Raw genomic sequence first — 13,329 nt, 5'->3', positions numbered from 1 at the left:
TAAAAGGGCTTCATGGGGCAGGGCACCTGGGTGGCTCAGTTGGTTAAGCTTCCAACTTCGGCTCAGGTCATGATCTCACGGTTTGTGAGTTCGAGCCCCACGTGGGGCTCTGTGCTGACAGCTCAGAGCCTGGAGCCTGCTTCAGATTCTGTGTCTCTGTCTCTCTCTGCCCCGCCCCCACTCACACTCTGTCTCTCTCTCACAAATAAATAAACATTAAAGAAAAAGGGGGGGCTTCATTAGTTTTTTCAGAAATTGCCTCAAACCAGAGCTAATCAATTCTAAGTAGTTACCATAATATAAATAGATATAATCATTCAGAAATGTTTTCTGGGAGGTGTATGTGTGTGTATATATACACACACACACACACGGGAACATAAGTGTGTGTATGAAAGAGAGAAAGGTTGAAATATCTCACCATTTCCTCTTAACTACTTTTCAATTCAGTAGGCATACATGCAAAGGAACAAACGGGAAACAGGAAGTAGACACGGAGATGGAAGTGGGCTTTTTGTGGCAGACTGATATTTACAGGGGAGTTGGGTTAGCCTCCATAAAGCCAGCAGACCTGTCCCCCTTCTAACCAGCTTTTCATTCACCATGTTTCCCATGTCAAGCTCATTACATTTCAAAGTGGTAGCAAAGGAGGAAATAGAAGCAATGGAAGGAAGGACATGTATTCAAAACTAGCTGAGGTGGTAAGTAAAACGTGTTAAAGAGAGTGTTTGTCAAGTTGTGTTAAGATTCAGAGAACTTACAGAATCAATGGTGTGGACTTTTCTGCAGTGGGAAAATATAAAACTTTGTACCTACTCTGTTGTAATTTACCTGAGGCATTTCCAAGCCCAGATCCTGTGAGTCCGATGGCAAACTTTTCTTTTTCCTTGTTTGTAAATTCCTTTCCAGCTTTACTTTTAATTTCAAGATCAAAGACGATTTTCACAATAAATGCCAGGTTTTCCCAGAATGCCTTCAATTTCAATGCTTGGATCACTGCTTTTTTTTTTTTTTTTTTTTTTTTAAGTAATTCTGTGTGAATCTGTCAAACAACAACACAAAGTAACTTTACTGAGTGCCATTAAAAACAAGTTGACCTTTCAAAAATGACATTAACAAAGAACATTTTAAAGGAGTAAGTCTTAGGGTTGCAATTTCAAGAATTTGGTCATTTCTTGGTAGTAACTTTCCTGAAGCTCACCATCTCTCTATTTGTTTCTAAAACAGGGTAAGTCAATAACCAACTGGCAACATTAAAAAAAAAACCACCTTGACAAAATTAACTGAGGCCTACCTTTTCCTGTGATTTGAAAGATACCTAATGTTAAATAAAGTTCCCATTCACTTTATGTTCTGTATGAGAAACGATAATGTCTCAACATTTAATTCCATCTGTTGTGTAATTATTACTGTGAAACCGATCTACATTTTATATCTCTTATAAATCTACAAGAGTAACGAATAAATAAAGTCAACAACGGAATTTAACACATCATCCTCTGCATTAAATAAAATCACATTCATAACAGCATATGCAACATTATTCTTTGAGTTATAAGTGAAAGCTGTCCTTGAAATGAGAATTATTCCAGTAAGTTTTTTATAACTTATTTAACAACATGTTTATCCTGGAGGGAAACAGGCATTAAGGATTACTCTGCAGAGGGGTTTCAAGGGTTAAATTAAGTAATGATTGCAAATCACCTTGCACAGTGTCTTGACTATGGTGGATTAATTCCCTTTTTCCTTCTCTGTGAAGGCCTTAATTATACCCACTTCATCAACTTTTCCTGTCAGTGGTTCTCAAAGCATGATCCTAAGACCAGCAGCATCAGCATCAACTTAGAGATGTGTTAACGAGTGCAAAATTTTGGGCTTCAACCCAGAGCAGCTAAAGCAGAAACTCTGGGAGTGTTTCTTCCAGTTATGTCTTTAACCCTCTAGGCAATTCTGATTCTCCCTAAAATTTGAGAACCACAGCTCTACACTCAACTCTTTGCTCTCATTTCTGCCTAGTTGCAGTATTGCTTCTTGGATTGATGTAAAGAGCCAATTTAAGCTGAGCTGCTCCATAGTTAACACATCTGCACTAGAGGATTAGAATAGTACATTATATCAATTTCAAAGGCCTCTGCTGAACAAATAAGAGACTGTCAACAAGGGATTCAACAATTGGTCCACTTTATAGATTAATAAATTAACAACCATTTGTATTTCCTGGATCTTTGCTGGGCTCTCCCCTCTGGTGGGCTCTCATTCTTACGCTACTGTTCTAGCCTAGAAAACACCATCGAGTGCCCAGACTGGGCCTAGAAACAGAATTAACATCTCAATACTTATGCATCTCAATCCAATGCTACAGTCTAACCAGATTATTCCCTGCTCCTGCCAAAGGCCAGTTCTAGTCTAGCTTCTCCTAATGCAGCCTTCCTTCTGCCTTGGTCCTACTACTGATACATAATCTCAGTCCAAATTCTTCCCTTGATTCCTGTGAGAAACAGGGTCAAGTTGCCTTTTCTAGACCTATTACTTTAGATTCCAAAAAGGAATATGATTCAAATGATGCATTCAACAAACTGGGTTAGTATGGACCTGGGAGACAAGTTTGATACTCTAAAACCTGAAGTTTACCCTTACTAAGCAACAGGGCTGAAGAACTCAAGAAAAACTAAGTTCTATTCAACAAATACTTACTGACGTCTATCAAGGACACCAGCTACCAACAACTTGGTTTATCAGGGAAACACTGGACCAAAAAAGGGCCAAGTTCTAGTCGCAGCTCTCACTTGCAAACTATACAACACTGAGTAGGTCAATCTTTCTAAGCCTCATGTTTCTCATTTCTAGAAAGAAAACACTACTACTAAAAATACTAGTTTCCTGGCCACTGAATTCTCCGAGCCACAAAACCATGTACAGATACAAATACAGGTATATCCCACTTTTTGAAGTTCATGTTATGCCACCTCACTTTTACAAAAGACCTACATCAGTACCAGTTTTTGCTAACTGAAAGAAATCCAGAGCAAACTTTTGTTTTTATGAAAAAAGGTGAAAATAGTGTTAAGCATTTGTTGGGCCCTTATAGAGGCAGTGGCACACCACAAGCAGAGCAGCGAGAGCAGCCTCACCAGCTCCTTCCCTGGGAACCACATTCAGCATCTCAGCATCAAGCTGCCACAGCTTGAACGGTGTCTGTGAGCATCTGTGCTTTATCTACATTTATTTTGCGCATGTGTTAGCAAGAGTATCCTAAGGTTATCAGGAAACCCTAGGAGAGGTTATTTTTCGGGTCTGGGAATGATCAAAATTTTTCCTCATAATTAATGATAATTGCTTCTCCACCTTATGACATTTCAGCTTACGAAAGGTTTCAGAAGAGCGTTCTAGTTTTGCATAGCAGGAGAAACCTTTTTTTATTTAAAATTTTATTTAAACACTGGACATCAAAACTAGGCTGTCAATGCAATTAGCAAAAAGACCACTTGTTTGGAGCACCTGACAGGAGACCTGGATTCCAGTTTTGATCCCATAATTAAAACTAAACAGTCTTATGACTTTGAACAAGTTATTTAAATTTATGACTGAGCACCCAGGCCGAGGAATTACAATTATTCTCCTTTAACTATGTAACAGGAATGCTATGAGACTTGAATGAGATATTAAGTTAGGATGTACTAATAAAATAAATCTGAAAAGTGATTATTATCAACAGGTATATTTTGCCAATGCTTTATTTTGTTGCACAGTAGTCCATCTCAGAAGCTCAACATTTGTGACAGTTATTGGCAGCAAGGCTGAATGTTTTAAGGACACCAATTCCCAAAGAGAGGGTATCCACCATGTAAAGAGTTGAGCACGCACTCCTGGAGTAAAGGTCCTTAGGTGCTTCTCCCAGTCTCTCGGGTAGCAGCAAACAGGATGGGCGAAGAGCCAATTGTACCCCAAGCAGCAGAACCTCTTTTCAGTAATAAACTCTCTCAGTCTCTAAAACTAATGATCCAAGGTCACAATCAATTACCTTCATTCCCAAGGTTTTCCAAATGCTTCATACCATTCCAAACATTTATTGTGAAACAACTACAAACAACAAAATTCCCCACCGAAAAGTGGATGGGAAAAAAAAGAATAAAGATTTCTACACCAATTACCATTGCACAGAATCTTCTGTAACGATACACTGCTCCCAAATCATCTTCTATACTGGGGAGCCATATACAGAGGGTACATTAATGTTTAGATGAGCAAGTAACAAGAGGAAAAGTGTAACAATGGGCTTTTCAGGAGGCCTTCATACTTCTCAAGAATACCCACTATTTTACTCAAAGCTTTGATATTAAAGTTATGTACTTTAAAAGCAATTAATTTCTCAACGTGTGACCTGAGGAGTATTTGTTCCAAATGATGTTGAATAGTTACTCAACAAAAGGGTTATGAGGTTTGGAAAACACAACATTAAATAAAACTGTTAATACTACCTTTACGTAGGACTTCTTGCGAACTTTAAGGTGCTAGGTGCTAATGTGCATTATAAATCACCAATAGATGAATAGAGCAGATATCATTTCCCAAACTTACTTGATCTTAAAATCCTCTACCCTGCACTCAAGGAGACCTCAAGACTAGAGCTTCTTAAACAACAACACCACACTAAAGAAAAGGCTAAATTAATTCCCCTAGTTATGAGTTCCTTTTATTCATAGTTCTGGCTCACCAGTTCCCAATATAGTTTTGTGGGCTTTTCAAGGGAGAGAAGACTGTCTTCCATCAGAAATATTTGCCAGTAGGAGTACCTGGGTGGCTCTGTCACTTATGCATCTGACTCTTGGTTTGGGCTCAGGTCATGATCTCATGGTTCATGGGATCATGCCCGGCACTGTGCTCCACATTCACTGCTTGGAGCCTGCTTGGGATTCTCTCTCTCCCTCTCTACCCCTCCCTCACTTGTGCTCACTCGCTCCCTCTCTCTCAAAATAAATAAGCTTTTTTTAAAAAGAATCATTCGCCAACATTTCCTGTACCTGGGTCTGTTCAGAACTATTCAACAACATCTTCTAAGCACAGGAAGATACCGTTAGCAGAAAATTAGCTCTCTGAAGCAATGTGATGGGGTCCAGGACAGGCCACCCCAAAATATGCCACCCTGGTATATTATTTTTAATTAAAGTTACTCAACAAAGAGCCAGTACAAGAAAGATACTCTGACCCTCTTCTGTCCCCCTGAAAGCAGGAAATAAAGTCTTCATGTGGAAGGTACCCTCCCTGCACCTGGGAGATAGAGGCATACTTATTGCCAGAGATAGGCAATTCAGGGCCAAGAAGGTTGTATAAATAAACCTTGCTATCTCTTCATTAATTTGCTATCCCAAGCCCAACCATCTTTGTCTTATCAACTCTTAACAGATTTATTGTTCCTTTGTCTAAAAGGTATAAAAGCTGCCTGCTTTGGTCACTTCTTTGAACCTCTTACTTCTTTGAGCTCCTATACATATGAAATTAATTTTTTTCTCCTGTTAATCTGCCTTGTGTCAATTTAATTACATAAGACCAGCCAAAGAACCTACAAGGGAAGAAAGAAAAAGTTTCCCTCCCCTACAAATGAGATGGACCAAATGACTGATTTATGAGCATTTACCACTTTATCGAAGACAACCACAGCTCAGTATCTTTCATAGCCCTTTTACCAAGTCTTTCCCTAGGTTTTTTCAGTACTCCACTTGAAAATACGTTGAGGCTTACTATGTACATCAGGCAAGACAAAAAGTGAATGTGAAGTAAGATGATAGGTAAGGCCAAAGGACTTTTACAAAAGCTCATCCCTCGGATTGCTCAAACCACTAATCCAAACTTAAAAAGCCAAACTGAAGAGCTGACTGCAGGGGCCCAGGCAGCTTACACATATCCAAGAGCCCCTAAATTGTGCCCCTTCTGAACCTGAGGGTTTCACGTGATTCCTGAGAGTCCACATATGTTTAAAAGGCTAAAAATATAAATGAATTTACAAATGAAAATATCTTATAAAAAAGCAGATACTATATGTGATGGTCAGAATCCCTAGAGCTCCCCTTTTATGGCACTAACTTAGGTCACTGCTCCCTCTTAGTTAACCCGAGGGAACTGATTCCTCACACGTGGGAGGTAGCATTTCTGAGTTATCCAACACTCATCAGAGTAGAGGTCAAAAGCTTTCTGACACACCCATTAGGATGGTTATTACCCAAAAACCAGAAAATAACAAGTGGAGGATATTGAGGAGGATATGGAAACATTGGAACCCTTGTGTAATTGCTGGTAGGAATGCAAAGTGGTGCAGCTGGGAATCTCTAGCAGTTCCTCACCAAGTTAAACATGAATTCATACCATCCAGCAATTCCACATCTGGCTATATATCCAAAAGAACTGAAAGCAGGGACTCAAACAGATACACATACACCCATTTACACAGCAATATTATTCACAATAGCCAAAAGGTGGGAACAACCCTAACCAGCCATCAACAGATGACTGGATAAACAAAATGCGGTAACACACACACACACACACACACACACACACACACACACACACACACGTAGTAATACATACAACGGAACATTATTCAGCCATACAAAGGAATGAAATTCTAATCATGGATGAACCTTGAAAACATGATGCTAGGTGAAATAAACCAAACACAAAGGGACAAATATATGATTCTACTTATATGAGGTAGCAGGATGGGCAAATTCATGGAACAGAAAGTGGAACAGAGGTTACCAGAGGCTGGGAGAATTATTGTTTGATGGGTACAGAGTTTCTATCTAGAATGAGGAAAATGTTCTGGAAACAGTTACACAAGAATGTCAATGTACTGAATGCCAATGAACTCTACACTTGAAAATGGTTTAAATGGCCAAATTTGTTTTATGAAAAATACTTAATTTTTTGAGGTAAGAAATGCCAACACATTTACATTGTTAAGTAATTCACATACCATGGTTTATTTTAATATTCCCTAATCTTTGCTGGTTTGTGCTCATCATTTCTTTCATGTGTGCAGAGTTTCTGGGTTCTCTCTGTTATCTTTCAACTGTGCTAGATCCACAATTCTAAGATGTGGCTCACTATCCTGACCCCCTAATTTAAATAAACCATTTTTCCTGAAGCTTAATCCCCAAGTAAAGATGAAAGAAAGGAAGGAGAGCGGAGGAAAGGGAAGAAGGAAGGAAAGAAGGACCACCGACTTGGTAATTTAAGTTTATACAGTGTGTATGTCCCACGGGATTCCCCATGGGACAGTTCATCAGTTTGCCCAAGCTCCTTAGCAGACCAGGACCCATGAGCCACATTCCATCCATCCTGCCATACTTCATATGTCCCACTCAACAATTCCTTTTGAAAACTATGCAGTAGAATAGTGAACAAAATAGTTCTATGGAACAAAACAGTTCTTCAGATGCTTACTGAATCAAGTCACTACCTGTTCACGGCACAGCAGAAATCAGAGATCCACTAATCTCCAAACCATTAAGGGAGCATACACTGCCTATGCAAGGAACACATGGGGCAAATGGTGGTGGCTACATTCTCCCTTTATTATGTAATATAAATCCCATGAACACACTGCAAGTGAACTGCTATTCTCTACCTTTCAACAGCAGTTCTCTGGACTCCAAAATATAGAAAACAGGTAACACTTCACACTAAATGGTTATACTTTATGTCTGGAATTATTAGCAAAAGACCCCCATTATTTATTTTCCAAACCTTGCTGCTGCTGGTGTTTAAGGAAAAGAGCAGGCTAAAGAGAGAGAAGACGTATCTTTTCCCTCATATTGAGTGAGAAAAGATCATTTTCCTAGCCACGTAGTACCTATCATGACCCTATATAAGCAGATGTAATCCTTCTACCGTAACACTTTGTAAACTTTTTTTCTTAATTTTTAATTGTTTTTTTTAATGTTTATTTATTTTTGAGACAGACAGAGTACGAGCAGGGGAGGGGCAGAGAGAGACAGAGAGAGACAGAATCCGAAGCAAGCTCCAGGCTCTGAGCTGTCAGCACAGAGCCCAATGTGGGGCTCCAACTCATGGACCGCAAGATCATGACCTGAGCTGAAGTCGGATGCTTAACCAACTGAGCCGCCCAGGTGCCCCATTTTGTAAACTCTTTATTCCTGGGTAAATCCGATAGTCCCCTTTTATCCTCACATTCAGAGAGTTTTAAAAATATGGATATTTTAATTAAAATAATTACATTTTACTGAGAATCCTGAGGAGTTAAGAAAAGATACTACATCTCAAAAATGATCTCTCCCTGAAATACAGTTTTGGAGGAAGACACAAGACCTCTCAGAATTTTATTCAATTCCTTTCCAAAGGCTCCTGCCCAACTTTAATCTTTGACCTACAGAAACATGGGAGCTTACTTAAAACCCTTTGGGATCCAAAAAGAAAGACCATTAAAGCAGGTGTCTGGATCGACGTGAGTTAAACAGGAAGAGCTACTTTTTATTTCTCTTTTTAATTTTTTTAAATGTTTATTTTTGCGACAGAGAAGAGACAAAGTGTGAGCAGGGGAGGGGCAGAGAGAGAGGGAGACACAGAATTCGCAGCAGGCTCCAGGCTCTGAGCTGTCAGCACAGAGCCCAACGTGGGGTTTGAACTCATGAACTGTGAGATCATGACCTGAGCCGAAGTCGGATGCTTAACCGACTGAGCCATCCAGGCGCCCCCAGGAAGAGCTACTTTCTGTTTCTAAAAACTATTAACTACAAGATATTAGGGGCCTTCTGAAGCATTGAAACCTGTCAATTAAGTTGTTCAGAGCACAAGAATAAGAGTATGGGACAGTTTTTGACAGAACTAAAGAATGCATTTCTTTTTTTTTTTTTTTTTCAACGTTTATTTATTTTTGGGACAGAGAGAGACAGAGCATGAACGGGGGAGGGGCAGAGAGAGAGGGAGACACAGAATCGGAAACAGGCTCCAGGCTCTGAGCCATCAGCCCAGAGCCTGATGCGGGGCTCGAACTCACGGACCGCGAGATCGTGACCTGGCTGAAGTCGGACGCCTAACCGACTGCGCCACCCAGGCGCCCCAAAAGAATGCATTTCTAACCCCAGCCACATTTGGTTACCACTGGCAACAAAATATTCACAAGTTTATACCTGTATCACTGTTTAAGGACAACAGGCACGTTGCTATACCCCGTCATTTGATAAAACAAGTTGGTGAAGTAGTTAGGGTACATATTAACATCACTGCCATGCCCTAACCTCTGTCCAACCATTTTTACATTAATGAAAAAAGTCCAGCAAGGATAAGGGATTTATCTGAGGTCATTTAGTAAATGGCTCTGTGCAAACCTATCATTATAGAGACTGTCTCGTTCAGTGCATCTCCAGAAGACTTCCAAATCCACACCTTCAGCCTAAATATGTGAATGCACGAGCCCTACCTTCTGAGAACCAGGTATTTCCATGTTCATTCACATCCCATGACCTCAGACACAGCATGTCACCTTCCTATCCAAACATTTCCATTCTGTCAGCAGTACTACCACTCTCAGACACCCAGGCATGGAACACTGATCTCAACCCTCTTTTCTTCCTCCTCAAGTCTTTGTTAAATCATGCCAGTTCTCTTAACAAAGATAACGGACAACTTACCTTGTACCCAGCACACAGGCATCTGTTCATCTTTGCCTTTCCCACTTTCCCAACTCTTACTTGTGCCTCGTTTTATATTTACCATTCCAATAGTTGCCCTACAGACCTTCCTGCTGCCCTAGAGACCTTCCCCCCTCTCTCCAGTTCTTATGTCCCACTGTATTTTCTCCCTAAACCACCACTTTGTATTAGCATTGTGCTCAAAAATTTTCATCAACTCCCAGAAATGTCTTGGATAATGTTCAAAATACTCAGATACAATGAAACTACCTTTCCAATCCCATCTTCCACTACCATTTTATAACACTAATATTAGCTTGATCTTTCAATTCCATCAAACCCTTGAGGTACACACAATCTCACTTCATTCCACCAGGAATTTCCAACAGTGAGGCTCTGGCCTTTTATGCCTTTGCTCATAATGGCTTTTCTCTTCCTCCTCCTCAATCCCTTGTCTCCACTATCAGATCGTAAAATCTTTGAGAACGACCATCTCTATTTCACAACAGTGCCAAAAGCAATGCCTTTCCCAGGACAGGCATCCAGACAAGAGCTGATGGACAATGAATGGGAAATCCCCTAAGATCACAGGTCTTTCTGGATAAGGAGTCAGAGGTGCAACTTTCTTTACATACAAAGAAGTCAGTCATTTAGTATACAATTGACCCTTGGATCATGGGTTTGAACTGTGTGGGTCTACTTATGCATAAAAGTTTTTCAATAAGTACAGTACTGTAAAAGTATGTTCCCTTCTTTATGATTTTAAGAACATTTTTTTCTCCAGCTTACTTTATTGTAAGAATACAGTATATAATATATACAACATACAAAATACATGTTAATCAATTGTTTATGTTATCGGTAAGGCTTCTTGTCAACAGCAGGCTATTAATAGTTAAATTTTGGGAGAGTCAAAAGTTACACATGGTTTTCAACTGCATGGGAGGGGAAGGTTAGTGCCCCGACCCACATGATATTCAAGGGCACTGTATATTTATTGATCATCTTTTATGTGCTCTGAAGTTATCTAGTAGTAGCTTGTTAATTTGAGTCTTGAATCACTGTAGTGTCATATAATAAAAATATTTTAAATTGTACTCCTGAATTTTCTTTTACACAACCAGGAAAAGTATTATTTGAAGTCCAGTCAATTCTGAAGACCAGAGAGAATTCTTCTTTAGTGAGGAGAGGGAAGAGGAAGGAGTAGGATTAAATTTTATTTAAACCAACTGAATTAAGGCACTGGACTGATACATGTTACACTGTTCTGTCTCTTCCCACTCCCATTTTTAATTAAAACAAGATATTTTTGCAGGTTAAACGCTGAAATTTTAAAGAATCCTTTCGTTTTCTGAGCTCTTCAGCAGAACTACAAAGTGTAGGGGCGCCTGGGTGGTGCAGTCGGTTAAGCGTCCGACTTCAGCCAGGTCACGATCTCGCGCTCCGTGAGTTCGAGCCCCGCGTCGGGCTCTGGGCTGATGGCTCAGAGCCTGGAGCCTGTTTCCGATTCTGTGTCTCCCTCTCTCTCTGCCCCTCCCCCATTCATGCTCTGTCTCTCTCTGTCCCAAAAATAAATAAACGTTGAAAAAAAAAAAAAATTTTTGGGGCGCCTGGGTGGCGCAGTTGGTTAAGCGTCCGACTTCAGCCAGGTCACGATCTCGCGGTCCGTGAGTTCGAGCCCCACGTCGGGCTCTGGGCTGATGGCTCAGAGCCTGGAGCCTGTTTCCGATTCTGTGTCTCCCTCTCTCTCTGCCCCTCCCCCGTTCATGCTCTGTCTCTCTCTGTCCCAAAAATAAATAAACGTTGAAAAAAAAAAAAAAAAAAAGAACTACAAAGTGTAAAAAGGAACCCGCAAGATTAAAGGTCGTAGCATAGAAACAGACAGTGGTGTAAGCAAACACGCTTGAACCATCCTGCAAGATTCCAGCAGAATAACCATCACGAGACACGCTGGACATACCCTAACAACTTCAGCACTCATTATCAGCGATCTGGGCTCTTCTTCAAACTTCGTTTCCTCCCTCCTTTCCCAGATTGGACACTTTTGAAAAGTAGCAAAAATATATACAACAATTTTGAAATCCTCTTCAAATTCTATTGTGTAAAATGAGCTACACCACTGGCACAAGACTACAGAACAGCAGGTACAGGGGTTATGGGCATAAGGCTACAAAGAGGTTGTGAATAGTTTTTTGCAGTCTTTTCTTTCAACACTGAGAAAGGCTGGCTCTTTGGCTCTAGTACTCCAAAGGCTTGCTCTGTGAGAAGCAAACTCTAGATTCAAAATAAAAGTTTCTGCTTTATGAGTATTTGGAATTTCATTCTAGATTCTTACTTGGCTTCTTTTATTTGTAAATACAAGAATTCCCCATCTCACTTTGCAGGGATTTTGTGATTCACATTAATATGTGCCCTGGCACAAAACAGATAAATAGCTACTCAATAAATTGCGGCTATTTTTTATTCTAAGATTTCTTCCTTGTTATAAAATAATCCTGGGGCGTTGCAGCTACTTAAGGTATACACCCAAACTCAACTCAGAGTCCTAGATTGTCTAAATTCCACACTTAATTATCACAAAAACTCAACTGCTTGGCACTAGGATGTATAAGGTATACACAGGCAACACAGGTCATTTAACATCCTTGTCCTGGTTTATGAGGGTCAGTGTCAATTATGCTGGTTTAATCAGCAAAAGAATCTTTGGATTTACAAAGTAATTCATAAAGCTGCCAGCTAGTCATCTCTGTACACAATAAAGAGCTGGCAGGGCACCTGGCTGGCTCAGTCGATAGAGTGTGACTCTTGATCTCTGGGTTGTAAGTTTGAGCCCTACAGTGGGTGTAGAGATTACTTAAAAATAAAATAAGGGCAGCTGGGTGACTCAGTCAGTGGAGCTGCCGACTGCGGCTCAGGTCATATCTCACCATTAGCAAATTCGAGCCCCAAATTGGGCTCCCTGCTGTCAGCACAGCCTGCTTCAGATCTTTTGTCCCCCTTTCTTTCTGCCCCTCCTCCTCCCACCCCCGTGTGCACACGTGCTCTATCAAAAATAAACAGTTAAAATAAAGAAAGAAAAGAAAAGAAAAACACAACACAACAATAAAGAACTGGCAAGTAGGGGTGACTGGGTGGCTCAATCAGTGGAGCATGTGACTCTTGATCTCAGGATTGTAAATTCAAGCTCCACAGTGGGTGTAGAGATCACTTAAAAAAATCTTTTATTTTTTTTTTATTTTTTTTTTCAACGTTTTTTATTTATTTTTGGGACAGAGAGAGACAGAGCATGAACGGGGGAGGGGCAGAGAGAGAGGGAGACACAGAATCGAAAACAGGCTCCAGGCTCTGAGCCATCAGCCCAGAGCCCGACGTGGGGCTCGAACCCACGGACCGCGAGATCGTGACCTGGCTGAAGTCGGACGCTTAACCAACTGCGCCACCCAGGCGCCCCTAAAACTTATCTTTATATCCATAATACCTTACACAGTTCCTAATAAATACACACAGTCTATATTATACTTGTCTCAATAGGGTTCAGAATAAACCAAAGGAGATGGACTATCTCAATTGCCAGGAAAACAGAACTTTGAATAGAATGAGCCACTATCAAAGAAGTACCAAAAGTAAAAAGAATCTGATCCCACCCTCCCATCAGACACTCAGAATTCTGATAATCCTA

General features: G+C 40.4%; 1 protein-coding gene across 3 annotated transcripts in view; it reads right to left on the bottom strand.

Annotated features, from left to right (window-relative positions):
* CREBRF (CREB3 regulatory factor) overlaps positions 1–13,329 on the bottom strand; it is a 58,134-nt gene that overhangs the window by 36,032 nt on the left and 8,773 nt on the right. For all 3 annotated transcript variants that reach the window (XM_025923833.2, XM_086717664.1, XM_086717724.1), the window contains exon 2: positions 832–1,042. In XM_025923833.2, coding sequence (XP_025779618.1) covers positions 832–840 — 9 coding nt within the window. In that variant the 5' untranslated portion in view covers positions 841–1,042. The remainder of the gene's footprint in view (positions 1–831; positions 1,043–13,329) is intronic.

Source organism: Puma concolor, chromosome A1, assembly GCF_028749965.1.
Source record: "Puma concolor isolate L17-30 chromosome A1, mPumCon1.1.hap2, whole genome shotgun sequence".
NCBI lineage: Eukaryota > Metazoa > Chordata > Mammalia > Carnivora > Felidae > Puma > Puma concolor.
Note: the sequence above shows the minus strand (reverse complement) of the source record. Positions and strands in the feature narration are given on the sequence as shown.